The sequence below is a fragment of the Haliotis rufescens genome, unplaced genomic scaffold (genome assembly GCF_023055435.1).
Source record: "Haliotis rufescens isolate VD_foot unplaced genomic scaffold, xgHalRufe1.0.p SCAF_11, whole genome shotgun sequence".
Lineage (NCBI taxonomy): Eukaryota > Metazoa > Mollusca > Gastropoda > Lepetellida > Haliotidae > Haliotis > Haliotis rufescens.
Window position 1 is genome coordinate 6,488,105 of NW_025963791.1, and position 14,349 is coordinate 6,502,453.

Sequence of the window (14,349 nt, forward strand, 5' to 3'; positions counted from 1 at the left end):
GGATTATTGTTCACAATATCGATCTTGATTCGGAGTTCTTGATTTATCCCCTTAATGCCGAGCACCAGGCACAATAACAGCATTTTGGGATAAGTAAGGATAGGATTTATGGATGAACAACTTCTTTATTAGAATTAAGAGCTACGTACGTTTCGGTGTAGGTTCTAACACCGTTATCAAGCAAGTGATGTACAGAGTATGGTTGACAAGTATATATACAGGTTAGAAGTTAGAACCTACACCGAAACGTCGCTCTTGGGGTGTGAGTGGGGTTGGTTAGGGGCGAGGGGGGTGGGTGGGGGGTGGGGGGTGGGGTGTGGGGTGTGGGTGGGGTTGGTTAGGGGCGAGGGGGGTTGGTGGGATCGAATCACCGACCTTCCACTTTTTATATTGAAAGGGTAGAGTACCATAATGGTTACAGAGTTGTGTGAAGCCCATTGTCGGTGTTACCATGTCGTGGTATCGCGGGAATATTGTTAAAAGCGGCGCGAAACCTTACTTACTCTTTGAAAACCACGAGGAGAGTGAAGAGGTTGAGTTTTAGGCCTTAAGCAATATTCCAGCAATATTACAGAGGTGGACACCAGAAATGGGCTGCGCACATGTACCCATGTGGGGTTTCGATTAACCACACGCCATCTCAAAATTACTTCAATATAGGTGTATGGCATAACTGCTATGACAAATCCTCATCGCATTCTTGTTTGTAAAATGTCTTTGTATTTTTTACATTTGACATTTTGACATTATTTTCTTGGAGCCTCATTTGTCGGTGAATTTGCCCAATGTGCTATCACTGTACTATTTTCTGTAATAGGCCCCAATGCCCCAATATATATGATAGGTATTATGTTCCTTGTAATAAGCATTATATTCCTTATGACAAATATTATGTTCCTTATGATAGGTATTATTTTCCTTATGATAGATATTATGTTCCTTATGATAGGTATTATGTTCCTTATGATAGATATTATGTTCCTTATGATAGGTATTATGTTCCTTATGATAAGTATTATGTTCCTTATGATAGATATTATGTTCCTTATGATAGATATTATGTTCCTTATGATAGGTATTATTTTCCTTATGATAGATATTATGTTCCTTATGATAGATATTATGTTCCTTATGATAGGTATTATGTTCCTTATGATAGGTATTATGTTCCTTATGATAGGTATTATGTTCCTTATGATAGGTATTATGTTCCTTATGATAGATATTATGTTCCTTATGATAGGTATTATTTTCCTTATGATAGATATTATGTTCCTTATGATAGGTATTATGTTCCTTATGATAGGTATTATGTTCCTTATGATAGGTATTATGTTCCTTATGATAGATATTATGTTCCTTATGATAGGTATTATTTTCCCTATGATAGGTATTATGTTCCTTATGATAGGTATTATGTTCCTGGTGATAAGTATTATGTTTCTTATGATATATATTATGTTCCTTATGATAGATAGTATGATCCTTATGATAATAATTATGTTCCTTATGATAAATATTATGTTCCTTATGATAAATATTATGTTCCTTATGATAAATATTTTGTTCCTTATGATAGATATTATGTTCCTTATAAGTATTATGTTCCTTGTGATAGGTATTATGTTCCTTATGACAGGTATTATGTTCGTTATAAGTATTATGTTCGTTATGATAAGCATTATGTTCCTTATGATAGGTACTATGTCCCTTATGACAAATAATATGTTCCTTGTGATTTCAATGAAGAAATATTTTTGCAACACTGAAACGATGGTCAGCCCTTCATACACAATTTCTGTTGGGTCTTCCGACTTCTGAGAATGTCATCAAAATCAATTTGTCAAATGAAATGCTTTGACACTTAATCCTCTTTACGAATAAATATGCATGGCGGCGGTCTGTAAATAATCGAGTCTAGACCAGACAATCCAGTGATTGTCATCATGAGCATCGATCCACGCTATTCGATGACATGCATCAACTTAGTCAGCGAGCCTGACCACCCGATCCCGTAAGTCGCATCTTACGACAAGCATAGTCGCTTTTTTTACGGCAAGCATGGGTTGCTGAAGACCCATTCTACCCCGGATTTTCATTCGCAAACTCTCAAGTACAAGAGAGTGAACATACTGAGGGTATATTCTTTTTCAGATTCGTCACAACACGACTATCATATCTTCCCATGCCGTCGGCTGTACTGAGCGGCCGAGTGCGTGACTGTCTCGGCCACAACCTGACTATCATCTCTACAATGTTTACCTCTTGTCACCTATCCTGTCGGCTCGCTTAACCCCCTGTTTACATGGTAATTGACAGCATAACACATGCCGTACTTAAGGACCGCGTGGCCTACGGGTTACTTTTAACCTTTAACTGGGTCTCCTCAGCTGAAAACATTCAGTGTTCAGGTGTGAGGACTTCAATGGTTAAGTCATGAAACAGTTATGAAACAGTGGTAGGAGCCATTGCGCAGGTTTGTTATAACGCCTCTTTGAACGGTATGTCAATATATCACGTTGGGGCAGCCTGTCTGTCTGTCTGTCGACGTCTGTCTGCTAGGGCAGCTTAAAGAGGGTGAAATACACGAGGACGGGCATAATGCTGGGAGCTGAACCCGCGTTCAGCGGATCCTGGGACGGCCAAGGGACACAACCCAGCTCAACGAATTGAGTCACGTCGGATAGTGTGGCCACCTTGTTCTCCGGTGTTCCGCTGTGGGTAACGCAAAAGGCTGCCGTGTCGTCTAAGGCAGAGTTGCGTCCCTTGGGCACGCCAGAAACCTATGATTGTGGGTTCGAATCCAGATTCGCCCCGATTATGTTTCTAGGGTTGTCAGCACCATACCCGTGCTCGTGGGTTTCCGAAGTGGTAAACGTCTGAGACCTGCATCATTTCGGACTTTCCTCCCACATTAAGCTGACACGCAGTGATATAACTGTAATGCTGTTAAAAGCGGCGTTAAACCCAACTCACTCACTCACTAATAGCTCGCGGGGATCATGGGGAACATACTGCCAACTTCAGAGTTCTACGTAGAATGTTTTAGACTTTGTTGGGTGGGGGGTGGGGGGTGGGGGGGTTGGATAGTGATGACGCTGTTTTCTTGCTGGAACAAAGGAATAAGGTGGATATGTTTTGGGAACTCAAAACAAGAGTCATCAGAAAGATGACAAATCCCCCCGGCAGCTGTCTGTAAAGTAACCACAAGTTAATGTGTAATTCTGTGTGTGATGAGTCAACAGTTGAATGTTCTTGAAGAAGCATACATTGTTTACCCACAAAAGATCCACCATGGTCGCATCCATATGAAATGGAAAGTAAAACAAGTGTGTTTCTGTGGGTTTTTTTATACAAACAAATGACAAATTACAAGAAACAATAACAAAACCATCGTAACATAGTCAATGAAGTCATCTTTATCCCCCGCCCATTTTAACACGTTATGGTCCCAAACCAGGTAACTGACCCAACATTTCTCTGAGCCCATGTCAAAAATAGCTGCCATGGACATTCTAAAATAAACATTTCTAAAACTCCTTAATATCAAATGGCACCAGTTCAGTATGTGCTTTATATATAGACATGCAATGTTTGGCAAGGAAATATTTATCAGTTAATTTGTTATACTCCATAAGTGAACCCACCCAAAATGAAAGTCCAACTTGTTGCCATAGAAACGTAAAAAAATAAATATTTCTAAAATGCCTAAATAGCAAAAGGCACCAGTTCAGCATGAGTCTGATAGACATGCAAAGTTTTGTTAGAAAGTATTGAATGGGTTTTGAGTTATGCTCCGGAAACGAACTCTACCCTCTAGAGCCTAAGTCCAACTTGTTGCCATGGAAACATAAATGATAAAAAATTCTAAAATAGCAAAGGCACCAGCTCAGTATGTGCCTGGTAGACATACAAAGTTTTTTAAAGAAAGCATTTAACAGTTTTTGAGTTACGCTCTGGAAAGGAACACCACCCTTATTGAACCCAAGTCCAATTTGTTGCCATGGAAACGTAAAAATATAAAATTCTAAAATTCCTAAATAGCAAAAGTCACCACAGTATGTGGCTGATAGATTTGCCAAGTTTCCATCAAATACACTGAATTATTTTCGAGTTCTGGCCCGGAAAAGGAAATGATTACGGACAGACAGACGGACGGACGGACGGGCAGACTGGCTGATCGCTGATCGCTGATCGGAATTAAGAATTTACGGAAGCGTAGTAGGGCCACGGTGATTTTTTTTTGTCTAAGTGTGTGAGTGAGCGAGTTGGGTTTAACGCCGCTTTTAACATTATTCCAATTACATCACCGCATGTAAGCTTAATGTGATGCAGGTCTCACTTCGGTGAAACCCACGAGCACGGGTATGGTGATGACAAACCTAGAAACACAATCGGGGCCTACCGGGATTCGAACTCACAATCATAGGTTTCTGATGTACCCAAGGGAGGCAACTCTGCACAGCGAATCGCGGCACCTTAGACGACTGGGCCACCCGTGTCCCCGTTTTTCTCTAAGTATCTCCTACGAAGGACTTTGTATCTCGCACGTAGGACTTACTATCTTCTACGTAGGCACGACTTATAAATGATTAGTCACTTAACTGTTGTCATACATACATTATTGATGCAGCATTCAGAAACAAGGTGTGACAAAAACAACTATCATTGCTGTCGCTAGGAGACGATGAGAATGGTTTTGACGACAGATGGCACTATAAAACCTCACGTATTGATTTACAACATTACTCTACCAGGAACTCCACTGCTGCACTAACACTGAACGATGCCTTTCGGATCCAAGTTCATGAAGCTGTTTCGTCGGATGAAGATGAAATCCCTCTCGCCGTCGAAGTCGACGTCAGAAAGAGAGTCTGTGCTCAGCGTTGTCGTCATGGGGCCGCCGGGAGTAGGTAAAACAACTTTAGCTGAGCAGTTTATGTACGGCAGGTTAAGGTCTGACCCGGAAAGAGCGGGTCTCCACCTCCACCAGGAAGACTTCCAGTTGGAAGATCAATGCCTCAAGCTGGAGGTGTTGGACGTTTCGGGGGCTGAGCTGGGATCATCTACGAAACAACGCGTTATGCTTCAAGGTGATGCCTTCATTCTGGTGTATTCTCTTCAAGACAAACACTCCTTCAAAATTGTCAAGGACATTAGAGACGAAATACTGGCCCTGAACAAAAGCAGAAACGTCCCCATTGTGATCGTAGGGAACAAGCTGGATCTGAAAAAACGCAAGCGTCACGTCCATCGAGCACTTATTGAAGCTGTAGTGAAAAGCAACTGGGGCCATATATATTTAGAAGTGTCGGCTAAAGTCTACGAAGATGTGTGCGACGTCTTCAAGATGGTGATGAGGCAGTTGGGCTTCCATTTCCCCCTGTCGTCAGCGTTAGATGGGCGATGTCAGCCATGATGTAATACTGATGTTAAACGCAGATCAGGTGACGTTGAAATGAGACCCGGTACCACGACGTACTGAACTCGCTTTTTACAAAGGGTAACTTTGAATTATCTTGATTTTTACAGTGCTACGCTGTAACTCATTTAGTTTGTTGAATGAACGTGTTGACCACTATCTGGTTTTACAAGCAAACAATCGGTAATTTTCAGTGTCTTTTCGTCCTGTTATTTCATTTACCAAACCTAATGTGGCTACGATGGTTTGTTTGTTTGTTGTTTAACGCCGCATTCAGCAATAATCCAGCTATATGACGGCAGTCTGTAAATAATCGAGTCTGAACCAGACAATCCAGTGAATGACATCATGAGCATCGATCCACGCAATTGGGATACGATGACGTGCATCAACCAAGTCAGGAAGGCTGACCACCCGATCCCGTTAGTCGCCTAATGTGGCTATGATGTTGACTTCGCCCGTATATTGTATGTCTTGTTGTAGAAAGTTGATGACAGTGCACGTATTCACCATCACATACTACGTGGAATGCAATCCATTTACAGTTTTGTTCGTCAATAGATGTGTGCACAAGGAATGTAAGATAGGAGTGTCTATCATTGGTGTTGTTAACAAATTAATAAAAATCATTCGTCATTTCAATTTCGTGTTGTTCTCATTTATTATGGATAATATTACCTGGAATTATGTTGTTGTTTTTTTTATTTTATAAGAATTTGTTGTACGATTCCGACTATATCATGGGTAACTCAGTCTCCGCTACTGTACAATGCCGACCAAGACCGAGGAGTGTTACATCTGTCTTTCAAACCAAACCATGAAATAGTTGAGTACTGAATCGTTATATCGTTATGAAAACTATGAAACACATTCACGAGATGTGAATCATAGTACATCAGTAATTCTATTCAGTGATGCGCGGTATCAGGGAGGATAGTTCTATATTGAGAAAGGGGGGGGGGGGGGGGGGGGGGCGGGGGGGGGGGGGGGGGGCGGGTAGCCTAGTGGTTAAAGCGTTCGCTGGTCACGCCGAAGACCCGGGTTCAATTCCCGACATGGGTACAATGTGTGAAGCCCATTTCTTGTATCCCCCGCCGTGATATTGCTGGAATATTGCTAAAAGCGGTGTAAAATCATACTCACTCACTCACTCACTCACTCACTCACTCACTCACTCACTCACTCTATATTAAAAAGGGACCCTGAAAACATCGGTATAGCATTGAAATAGTTATTGTTCGGAGCTCGAAAGCAAGATGGAACCCGTATTTACAGTATGTTTACTCTACTACAGTCGACTATCAGAGCAAAACGTTCCCACATAAAATATTATTTACAAAGAGGTTGAAGACAGTAGGTTATGTTTGGACGCGGCCAACGTTCTGCTGAGGGTTTGAGGCATGGCGTAGAAAACGGAAATCATCCTATGTGAGTGAGTGAGTTGGGTTTAACGCCGCTTTTAACATTATTCCAGTTATATCATGGCGTGTCAGCTTAATGTGGGAGGAGAGCCTGAAGTGATGCAGGTATAAGATGTTTACCACTTCGGTGAAACCCACGAGCACGGGTATGGTGCTGACAAACCTAGAAATATAATTGGGGCGAACCTGGATTCGAACCCACAATGATAGGTTTCTGGCGTGCCCAAGGGACGCAACTCTACAAAGCGAATTGCGGCACCTGAGACGATTGGGCCAACCGTGCCCCTGTTATCCGAGACTGAAAATCATTCCACTTGACGCTGATAGTAGAAGATGTGCCAGATTTAACATAGTGATAAAGCTGATCGATTTACATCCAATCATAAATTTGATTTTCTATATTTATTACCTTTCTGCAGCATTCAAGTATATTCACACTGAATATCAATTTAAATTGGATCCATGATTTATTCAGGGGAAGCAGATATTGACGGGAGCGAGAGAAGCGAACAAACGTAGACCCTTCAAACTAATAGAATGTTCCACACGATAAGCACGACCTGCACGAGCGTTTCACGCTATACGCCATTAGGGTACATAGGCATAATTGTGGCAATGAAGAGGAATGCCAAATATGACAATGAGTCTTCAACGAGCTCGTTAAACGAAGAGATATTGCCGATTATTATTAATTAATTAACAAAGTTCTAAATAGATAGCTTAACATTAATCTATATAATTTAGTAAATTAATTAAATGAGGATGTAATAGTGTTATACCTCTCTTCTACTCTGGGGCGGTCGGATAGACTAGTGGTTAAAGCGTTCGCTCGTCACGCAGTAGACCGGGGTTCGATTCACATGGGTACAACGTGTGAAGCCCATTTCTGGTGTCCCCCGCCTTGATATTGCTGGAATATTGCTAAAAGCGGTGTAAAATCATACTCACTCACTCACTCACTCACTCTCTTCTACTCTCCACCGTATTTACATGAACAATATTGTATTGCTGGTATGCATGCAGACTCTAGATACTGACACCTGTACAAGAGCCATAGAATCAACCAGAAGAAAGGTTCCCACCGCCCATATGAGGACCCGCAACACCATCGAGAGGGCGTTTGGGTTCGAATCTCATTTTACGGCAATTATTTTCCATATATTGTTTTGGTAAATGGGGTATTGCCCTGTTCATGCTATTTTTGGTTTCGTTTGAGATACAGGAAAAATGGTATAGTCTGTATGGTGGAAACAGAATAGGACATTTAGATTATAAAGATTCAATAGAGACATCTCACTAGGTTCAGATTCCAATACCAAGGCAGGAGAGAATGTTAGCTTCAGTCAAATGTGATAGTCTCCCCTCATCACTAAAAACAGGGGTGAAGATCCGGGGTGGAATAGGTCTTCAGCAACCCACGCCTGCCGTAAAAGGCGACTATTGTTGTCGTAAAAGGCGACTTATGGGATCTTTGTGGTCAAGCTCGCTGACTTGCTTGATGCCCAATTCCGTGGATCGATGCACATGATGTCAATCACTGGATTGTCTGGTCCAGACTCGATTATTTACAGGCCGCCGTCATATATAGCTGGAATATTTCTGAGTGATTTAGTGATTTGAGTAATTTAGTGATAAAATATGTAACAATATTGTTTCAACCATTTAATCTAAAACAACTTTTGACGGACAACATGTTGTTGGAAAACAAATTAAACGCAATATATTGTACAAATTATCATATTGCAGATATTTATTAGATCTATAACCATTGACTGATTCCTGTGGATCTACATTAGTATAATAAACCAACTTTATTATTTGACCCGTGAAGATCCGGGTTAGATTAGGTCTTCAGCAAACAATGTTTGCTGTAAAAGGCGACAATGCTTGTTGTAAGAGGCCACTAATGGGATTGGGTTGTAAAAAAAAAATGCCTCCATCTGCTTCAAAACAAAATCTCGTGAAGATTATGTGATACGTCTGATCACAAGAAATGAGATTCGACACCATTATCCTCAGAGGGTCTGTGCTAACTTATCCTCACTATAAGTATCGCGGGTCCTAGCCAACTATGTAATCAAGTGGACTGAGGCTGTGAACTTAATTTTAGAACGGTTTATTGGCTGCAAAAGATATCGATCATCTCGATATTAATTAATGTTCAGTCAAGGAAGCAAGAGTCCCGTTGATGAGTAGTGTAGAAAGGGATAGTCAACAATGTAATTAAGTGGACTGAGGAGGTGAAGATGGTTTTAAATATAAATTGATGTTCAGTCAAGGGGCAAGAAGGTCTTCCCTCGAGGTGGCGTCACAAAAAGTCTTTTTAGAAATTATCCACTTCACATTTCCCAGGTGTGCGCACGAGATACTGCGTGTGAGAGAAGAAGCGTACGTAAAATAACATAGAGACAAGTCGTGGAATTTGAAACATCTTTTAATATGTCCGGCGACATGTGGGTGACTTGGTCTTATTCTAATTGGATGGTCAAGGTGATCCCACAAGAGTTCTGAAGGTGATTGTGCTGGTCAAGGTAAGATGTTTTATACAGCCTTGTGTTATCTTGTGGAAACAGGGTATGTCCTGTTCTGTTGCAAAAACTGTAGTGCAGCTCGAGGGTAGCGAGGCTGGTCAAGGTAACACTGTCCAGTGATTTTTCATTCCAAAATCACCAGATCCGTCTTGACTTGGCTAAAGATGCTGCATTGCAGGGTCAATGACGCTGAATTGACAGGGATACAGATGCCACGTTGACAAGGCTAATGACGCTGCATTGACAGGGCTACAGGTGCCACGTTGACAGGACTGATGACACCACATTGACAGGGCTAATGATGCCGCATTGACAGGGCTAATGATGCCGCATTGACAGGGCTACAGATGCCACCTTGACAGTGCTAATGATGCCGCATTGAAAGGGCTACAGATGCCATCTTGACAGGGCTAATGACATCGCATTGACAGGGCTAATGATGCCGCATTGACAGGGCTAATGATGCCGCATTGACAGGGCTACAGATGCCACCTTGACAGGGATAATGACACCGCATTGAAAGGGTTCAAGATGCCACCTTGACAGGGCTAATGACATCGCATTGACAGGGCTACAGATGCCACCTTGACAGGGCTAATGCCACCGCATTGACAGGGCTACAGATGCCACCTTGACAGGGCTAATGACATTGCATTGACAGGGCTGCAGGTGCCATGTTGACAAGACTAATGACACCGCATTGCAGGGCTAATGATGCCGCATTGACAGGGCTACAGATGCCACCTTGGCAATGCTAAGGATGCCGCATTGACAGGGCTACAGCTGCCACGTTGACAGGGCTAATGCCACCGCATTGACAGGGCTACAGATGCCACATTGACAGGACTAATGACACTGCATTTACAGGGCTACAGATGCCACCTTGACAGGGCTAATGACGCCACATTGACAGGGCTACAGATGCCACATTGACAGGGCTAATGACGCCACATTGACAGGGCTACAGATGCTATCTTTGACAGGGCTAATGACGCCACATTGACAGGGCTACAGATGCTGGTCAAGGTAGGATGTCTTATGGAGCCTTCTGTTATCTTGTGGAAACAGGGTATGTCCTGTTCTGTTGCAAAAACTGTAGTGCAGCCCGAGGGTAGCAAGGCTGGTCATTGTAACATCGCCAGTGATGTTTCATTCCAAAATCACCAGATCTGTCTTGACTTGGCTAAAGATGCCGCATTGAAGGGCTAATGACGCTGCATTGACAGGGCTACAAATGTCACCTTGACATAGATGCAACAACCTTCTCCTTATCAGAGGTTGACACTAATTCTTACTCCTGCCAGGAAAAGCTTGAATCTGATATCTCCTGTGAACATGACTTGAAGTGATTGGTGATTGTGGCAAATCTGCCAGATTATGTGAGTGCTTCACTATAATTGAGATCTGTATGCCATGTAGAATTATCTCCCTTGTTTGTTTGTTTGTTTGCTTGTTGTTTAACGCCACACACAGCAATATTCCAGCTATATGACGGCGTTCAAGCAAATGTGCTTACTGTTTTATTTCATTGCAGTTTGTACTTATGTTGACAAACCTTTAATTGGGCTTTTATATGTGTAGAACTTTAACGTCTAACTTTCATTTTTTTAGAAGGAAGATGTAGTGATTGTGGCAAATCTGCGAGATTATATGAGTGCTTCACTTTATTGAGATCTGTATGATATGTAAAGTTATATCCCTTGTACTAAATGCATGCATACCAAGATGGAGGATTACACTAGATTGCTCCAAGTCAATGAGTCTATCTTGTATAGATACAATAGTTACCCCTGATTCAAGATAACCCACATAACATTACATGACTCTTTGCCAGTTTCTGTTCTACCAGCGTTGCAGTGTCGGAGATATGTCTCTTAGTGGTCTGCACGCCCTGTTATTGTACCCAGGACCTATAACCATCGACTGACAGGATGACTGTCTCAGATAATGACGTCCCAGTAATATCATTCCTCAGATGGAGGATACGCAGGTAAAGTTTCCTGGGTGACGGTGACAGGAGGTCTGTCACTCTCTCTTCCGCCCAGTCTGCCTGAATCGCCTGGTGACTATCATTCGTCTGCAGCCAAAACTCTTTATGACGTGGTCATGCGTTGATCCTTAAGCACCGTAAATATAGGGGTGTGTGAAAGACCTGTACAAATATACACAATAGACCAAGGTCATTTTCATTACGCTGATTAGCGTGTATGCGATCCACGTGATGCGATCACAGCCTGGCACCGTAATCTCATGTTGCCAATAAGTGACTGGATTGTTGCCAAGGGAAGATTGCCCCACTCCTCAGTGAGAACATTGCTGAGTTCCTGTAGAGTTGCTGGAAGGACCGGGTGTCCCGAGAGGGCGTCCTGAGAGGGCGTCCTGAGAGGGCGTCCTGAGTAGCCAATACCGATAATGATCTCCTGCTCTAAATATAGAATACTAAACGAGCTCCCGTGTAATACCAATTTTATGAAATGAGTGAATAGTTCTGGTATCTGACGAGCGAAAGCGAGTCAGATACCACAACTATTCGCGAGTTTCATAAAATTGGTTTTACACGGGAGCGAGTTTAGTATTTTATTTATTACTTGCCATTTACAACGTTTTTAGAATTATACTGTTGAGTATGAATAGGCTAGCTGACACCTACGCGATCCACGGCATAGTCCAATTGAGTTTAACAGAATAATACTTCAAACACGTCAAAAGTTAAAAGGTATGAATTTAATACCATACAACGGTCCACCTTTAGAATTCACAAAATTATCGTAGGGCTAAGACTATCGCAACTCACATACTTTAACTTAGACTAACGACTGTCGTTGCGCTACAATACGATCGCCTTGTGGAACGGGCCTTGTACCTCAAACTTTACAATAACGTCACAATACCCGATGACGTAATTTGTGGAATTTTGTTGCAAGACCCATCTGCGAAACAATGCCATGTGACGTCACCCTAGCAACAAGGTTGCTGGGGTCATCGAGTGTGCATGAGCTCCTCTCAGTGATCTATCAACTCCACACGCAATGTCTTTGAATAAGCCAAGCGATGTTGAGAGCTTTTTAATATTTGTTCGTGAACCGTGTTCCGAGAGTACACAAGCACGCGTTTTGGTATTACACAATGTGTAATACAGCTGTATGTTTATTAAACGGGTGATCTCTTCACGGGCAAGTAATAAGTAAGTTTATTTGTTACAATAATATCAGTGCCTACTCGTTATCGCGCGTCATATGCCGTTATCATGCGTTATCGCCCATGATGATGAAGTTCAGTCTGACTGCACAAGCATACGGTCTCACGTACATAGCCAGAATTCATCCATGTAGCACACACCTGTCAGCGTAGCCCACTGTAGGACATGGAGATCGGTTCATTCATAAAACTGGGGTCCTATAGGGGTTACCCAATAATTGTGTACCGGGACATTTCAATTTGTTGGATGACTTTGGATATCATTAAAATGTTATCCTTAGCATACATTGAGTAGTATATTTAATTAGACCCAGTTTCATATAATTTGTAATGGAAAGGTATTCGCACAAGCCAGTACGGCTCCATATTCTTCTTAAATAAAACTATGTTTAGACAACTCCTTGCAGCATCGCAAGTGAACAGTCCATCCGTGACATGCTGAACTTAAACCACATGCATATCAAGTATTCTCCACCACGATCATCAGGAATAAAGCGATTATTACCCCGAGTAATGAAATACATGTAACAAACGTGTTTAATTAACCTCTCCATGAGTGGATACGTTCATAGGTTTGTAAAAAAAGCGACAAAACCCTTTCCATTACCAAAAGAAATCTCTACGAAAAGCTTTGAGTCGATTGTTTGTTTGTTTGTTTCTTGTTTAACGCCGCACTCAGCAATAGTCCAGCTTTATGACGGCGGTCAGTAAATTATCAAATTTGGACCAGATAATCTGGTGATCGACATTATGAGCATCGATCTACGCAATTAGGATACGCATTGTCGCCTTTTACGGCAAGGAGGGGTTTCTGAAGACCTTATCTTCCTCGGATCTTCACGGGTCCATTGAGTCGATTGAACCATTCGGACTATATTGTGATCATGTATTTATGAATTAGGAGATAACATACTGTGTTTTCAATGTAGAGCTACGTTAAATGTAGATTAACCGCGCTAAATTGAATTGGAACCGAACGCGCAGCGTGAGGTTTCAAATGTTCAATTTAGCGCGGTTAAATCTACAGGTTACCTTGCTCTACATTGAAAACACAGTATGTTTATTTCCATTCTACCATGAGTAAATAAAATGCGAACTCTTTTTTGTTAGCAAATATACTGAGTGAAGCGGCATGGGTTGAGTTCAGCGTTTTGAGTGGGTTATCGATCTGAATTACGGAATCATCGAACAAAATATGGTGCTGTGTATACTCAAGCAGTTTGTTTACATCGTAATACTTCACTCGAACATATGACTGGCATTGAAAGCATATAAGCACGGCAACTTGGTAAGCTAACATGAGGTGGGCATCCGTAAAGAAAACAAAGCAAACTTTGCAAGGCTTTCGCTCTACATCGCGCGTCACCATTATGACGTCATATCGGTCATTGTGACGCAAAAGCTATGACGTCACAGTCGTATATAGAAAAGCGCCAAAATTCCAAGTTTTCTGATGTCTCCAAAACGTAAATACATTCCCTTTGTAGATTTCTATCGTGTTTACTGCACGAAATGCATTGCTACACGTCCTTTGAATATTGTAGTAACTGCACCTGAGCATTTTGTAACCTGTAATTGTAGATATAATTATTTAAATATACCTACCGACAATGACTGAAAAAGTACTATTCTGTGAATATCAGCTTCCGCGGTGATGTGGTCGTCAAACCAGCAGTTTCAATCAGAGGGGGTTTATTGTGATTTAATAGCCTCTTATTGACCAATCGGAATCGAGTAAATTCCAAATTCATGGTAGAATCACTATAAAATAGTGATG

At 41.8% G+C, this 14,349-nt stretch overlaps 2 protein-coding genes across 2 annotated transcripts; one reads left to right on the forward strand and one right to left on the reverse strand.

The window, feature by feature from the left end:
* Positions 1-801: 801 nt before the first annotated feature.
* LOC125378054 (histidine-rich glycoprotein-like) lies at positions 802-3,514 on the reverse strand. The gene is made up of 2 exons (XM_048392858.1): positions 3,470-3,514; positions 802-1,608 (listed from the first exon to the last, which is right to left on the reverse strand). Exons 1-2 carry the CDS (start codon positions 3,512-3,514, stop codon positions 802-804), a joined length of 852 nt encoding a protein of 283 aa, XP_048248815.1.
* A 1,272-nt stretch (positions 3,515-4,786) lies between these two features.
* On the forward strand, positions 4,787-5,419 carry LOC124134345 (ras-related protein Rap-2a-like). Its single transcript, XM_046499110.2, has one exon. It carries the CDS (start codon positions 4,787-4,789, stop codon positions 5,417-5,419), a length of 633 nt encoding a protein of 210 aa, XP_046355066.1.
* Positions 5,420-14,349: the final 8,930 nt, after the last annotated feature.

Bases quoted from the DNA above. Each gene is read 5' to 3' on its own strand.
- LOC125378054 (XM_048392858.1), bottom strand. From the start codon at position 3,514: ATGTCCATGGCAGCTATTTTTGACATGGGCTCAGAGAAATGTTGG. The intron at 1,609-3,469 runs GTCAGTTACCTG...ACCTATCACAAG, and splicing joins TGGGCTCAGAGAAATGTTGG to GAACATAATACTTATAAGGA.
- LOC124134345 (XM_046499110.2), top strand. From the start codon at position 4,787: ATGCCTTTCGGATCCAAGTTCATGAAGCTGTTTCGTCGGATGAAGATG.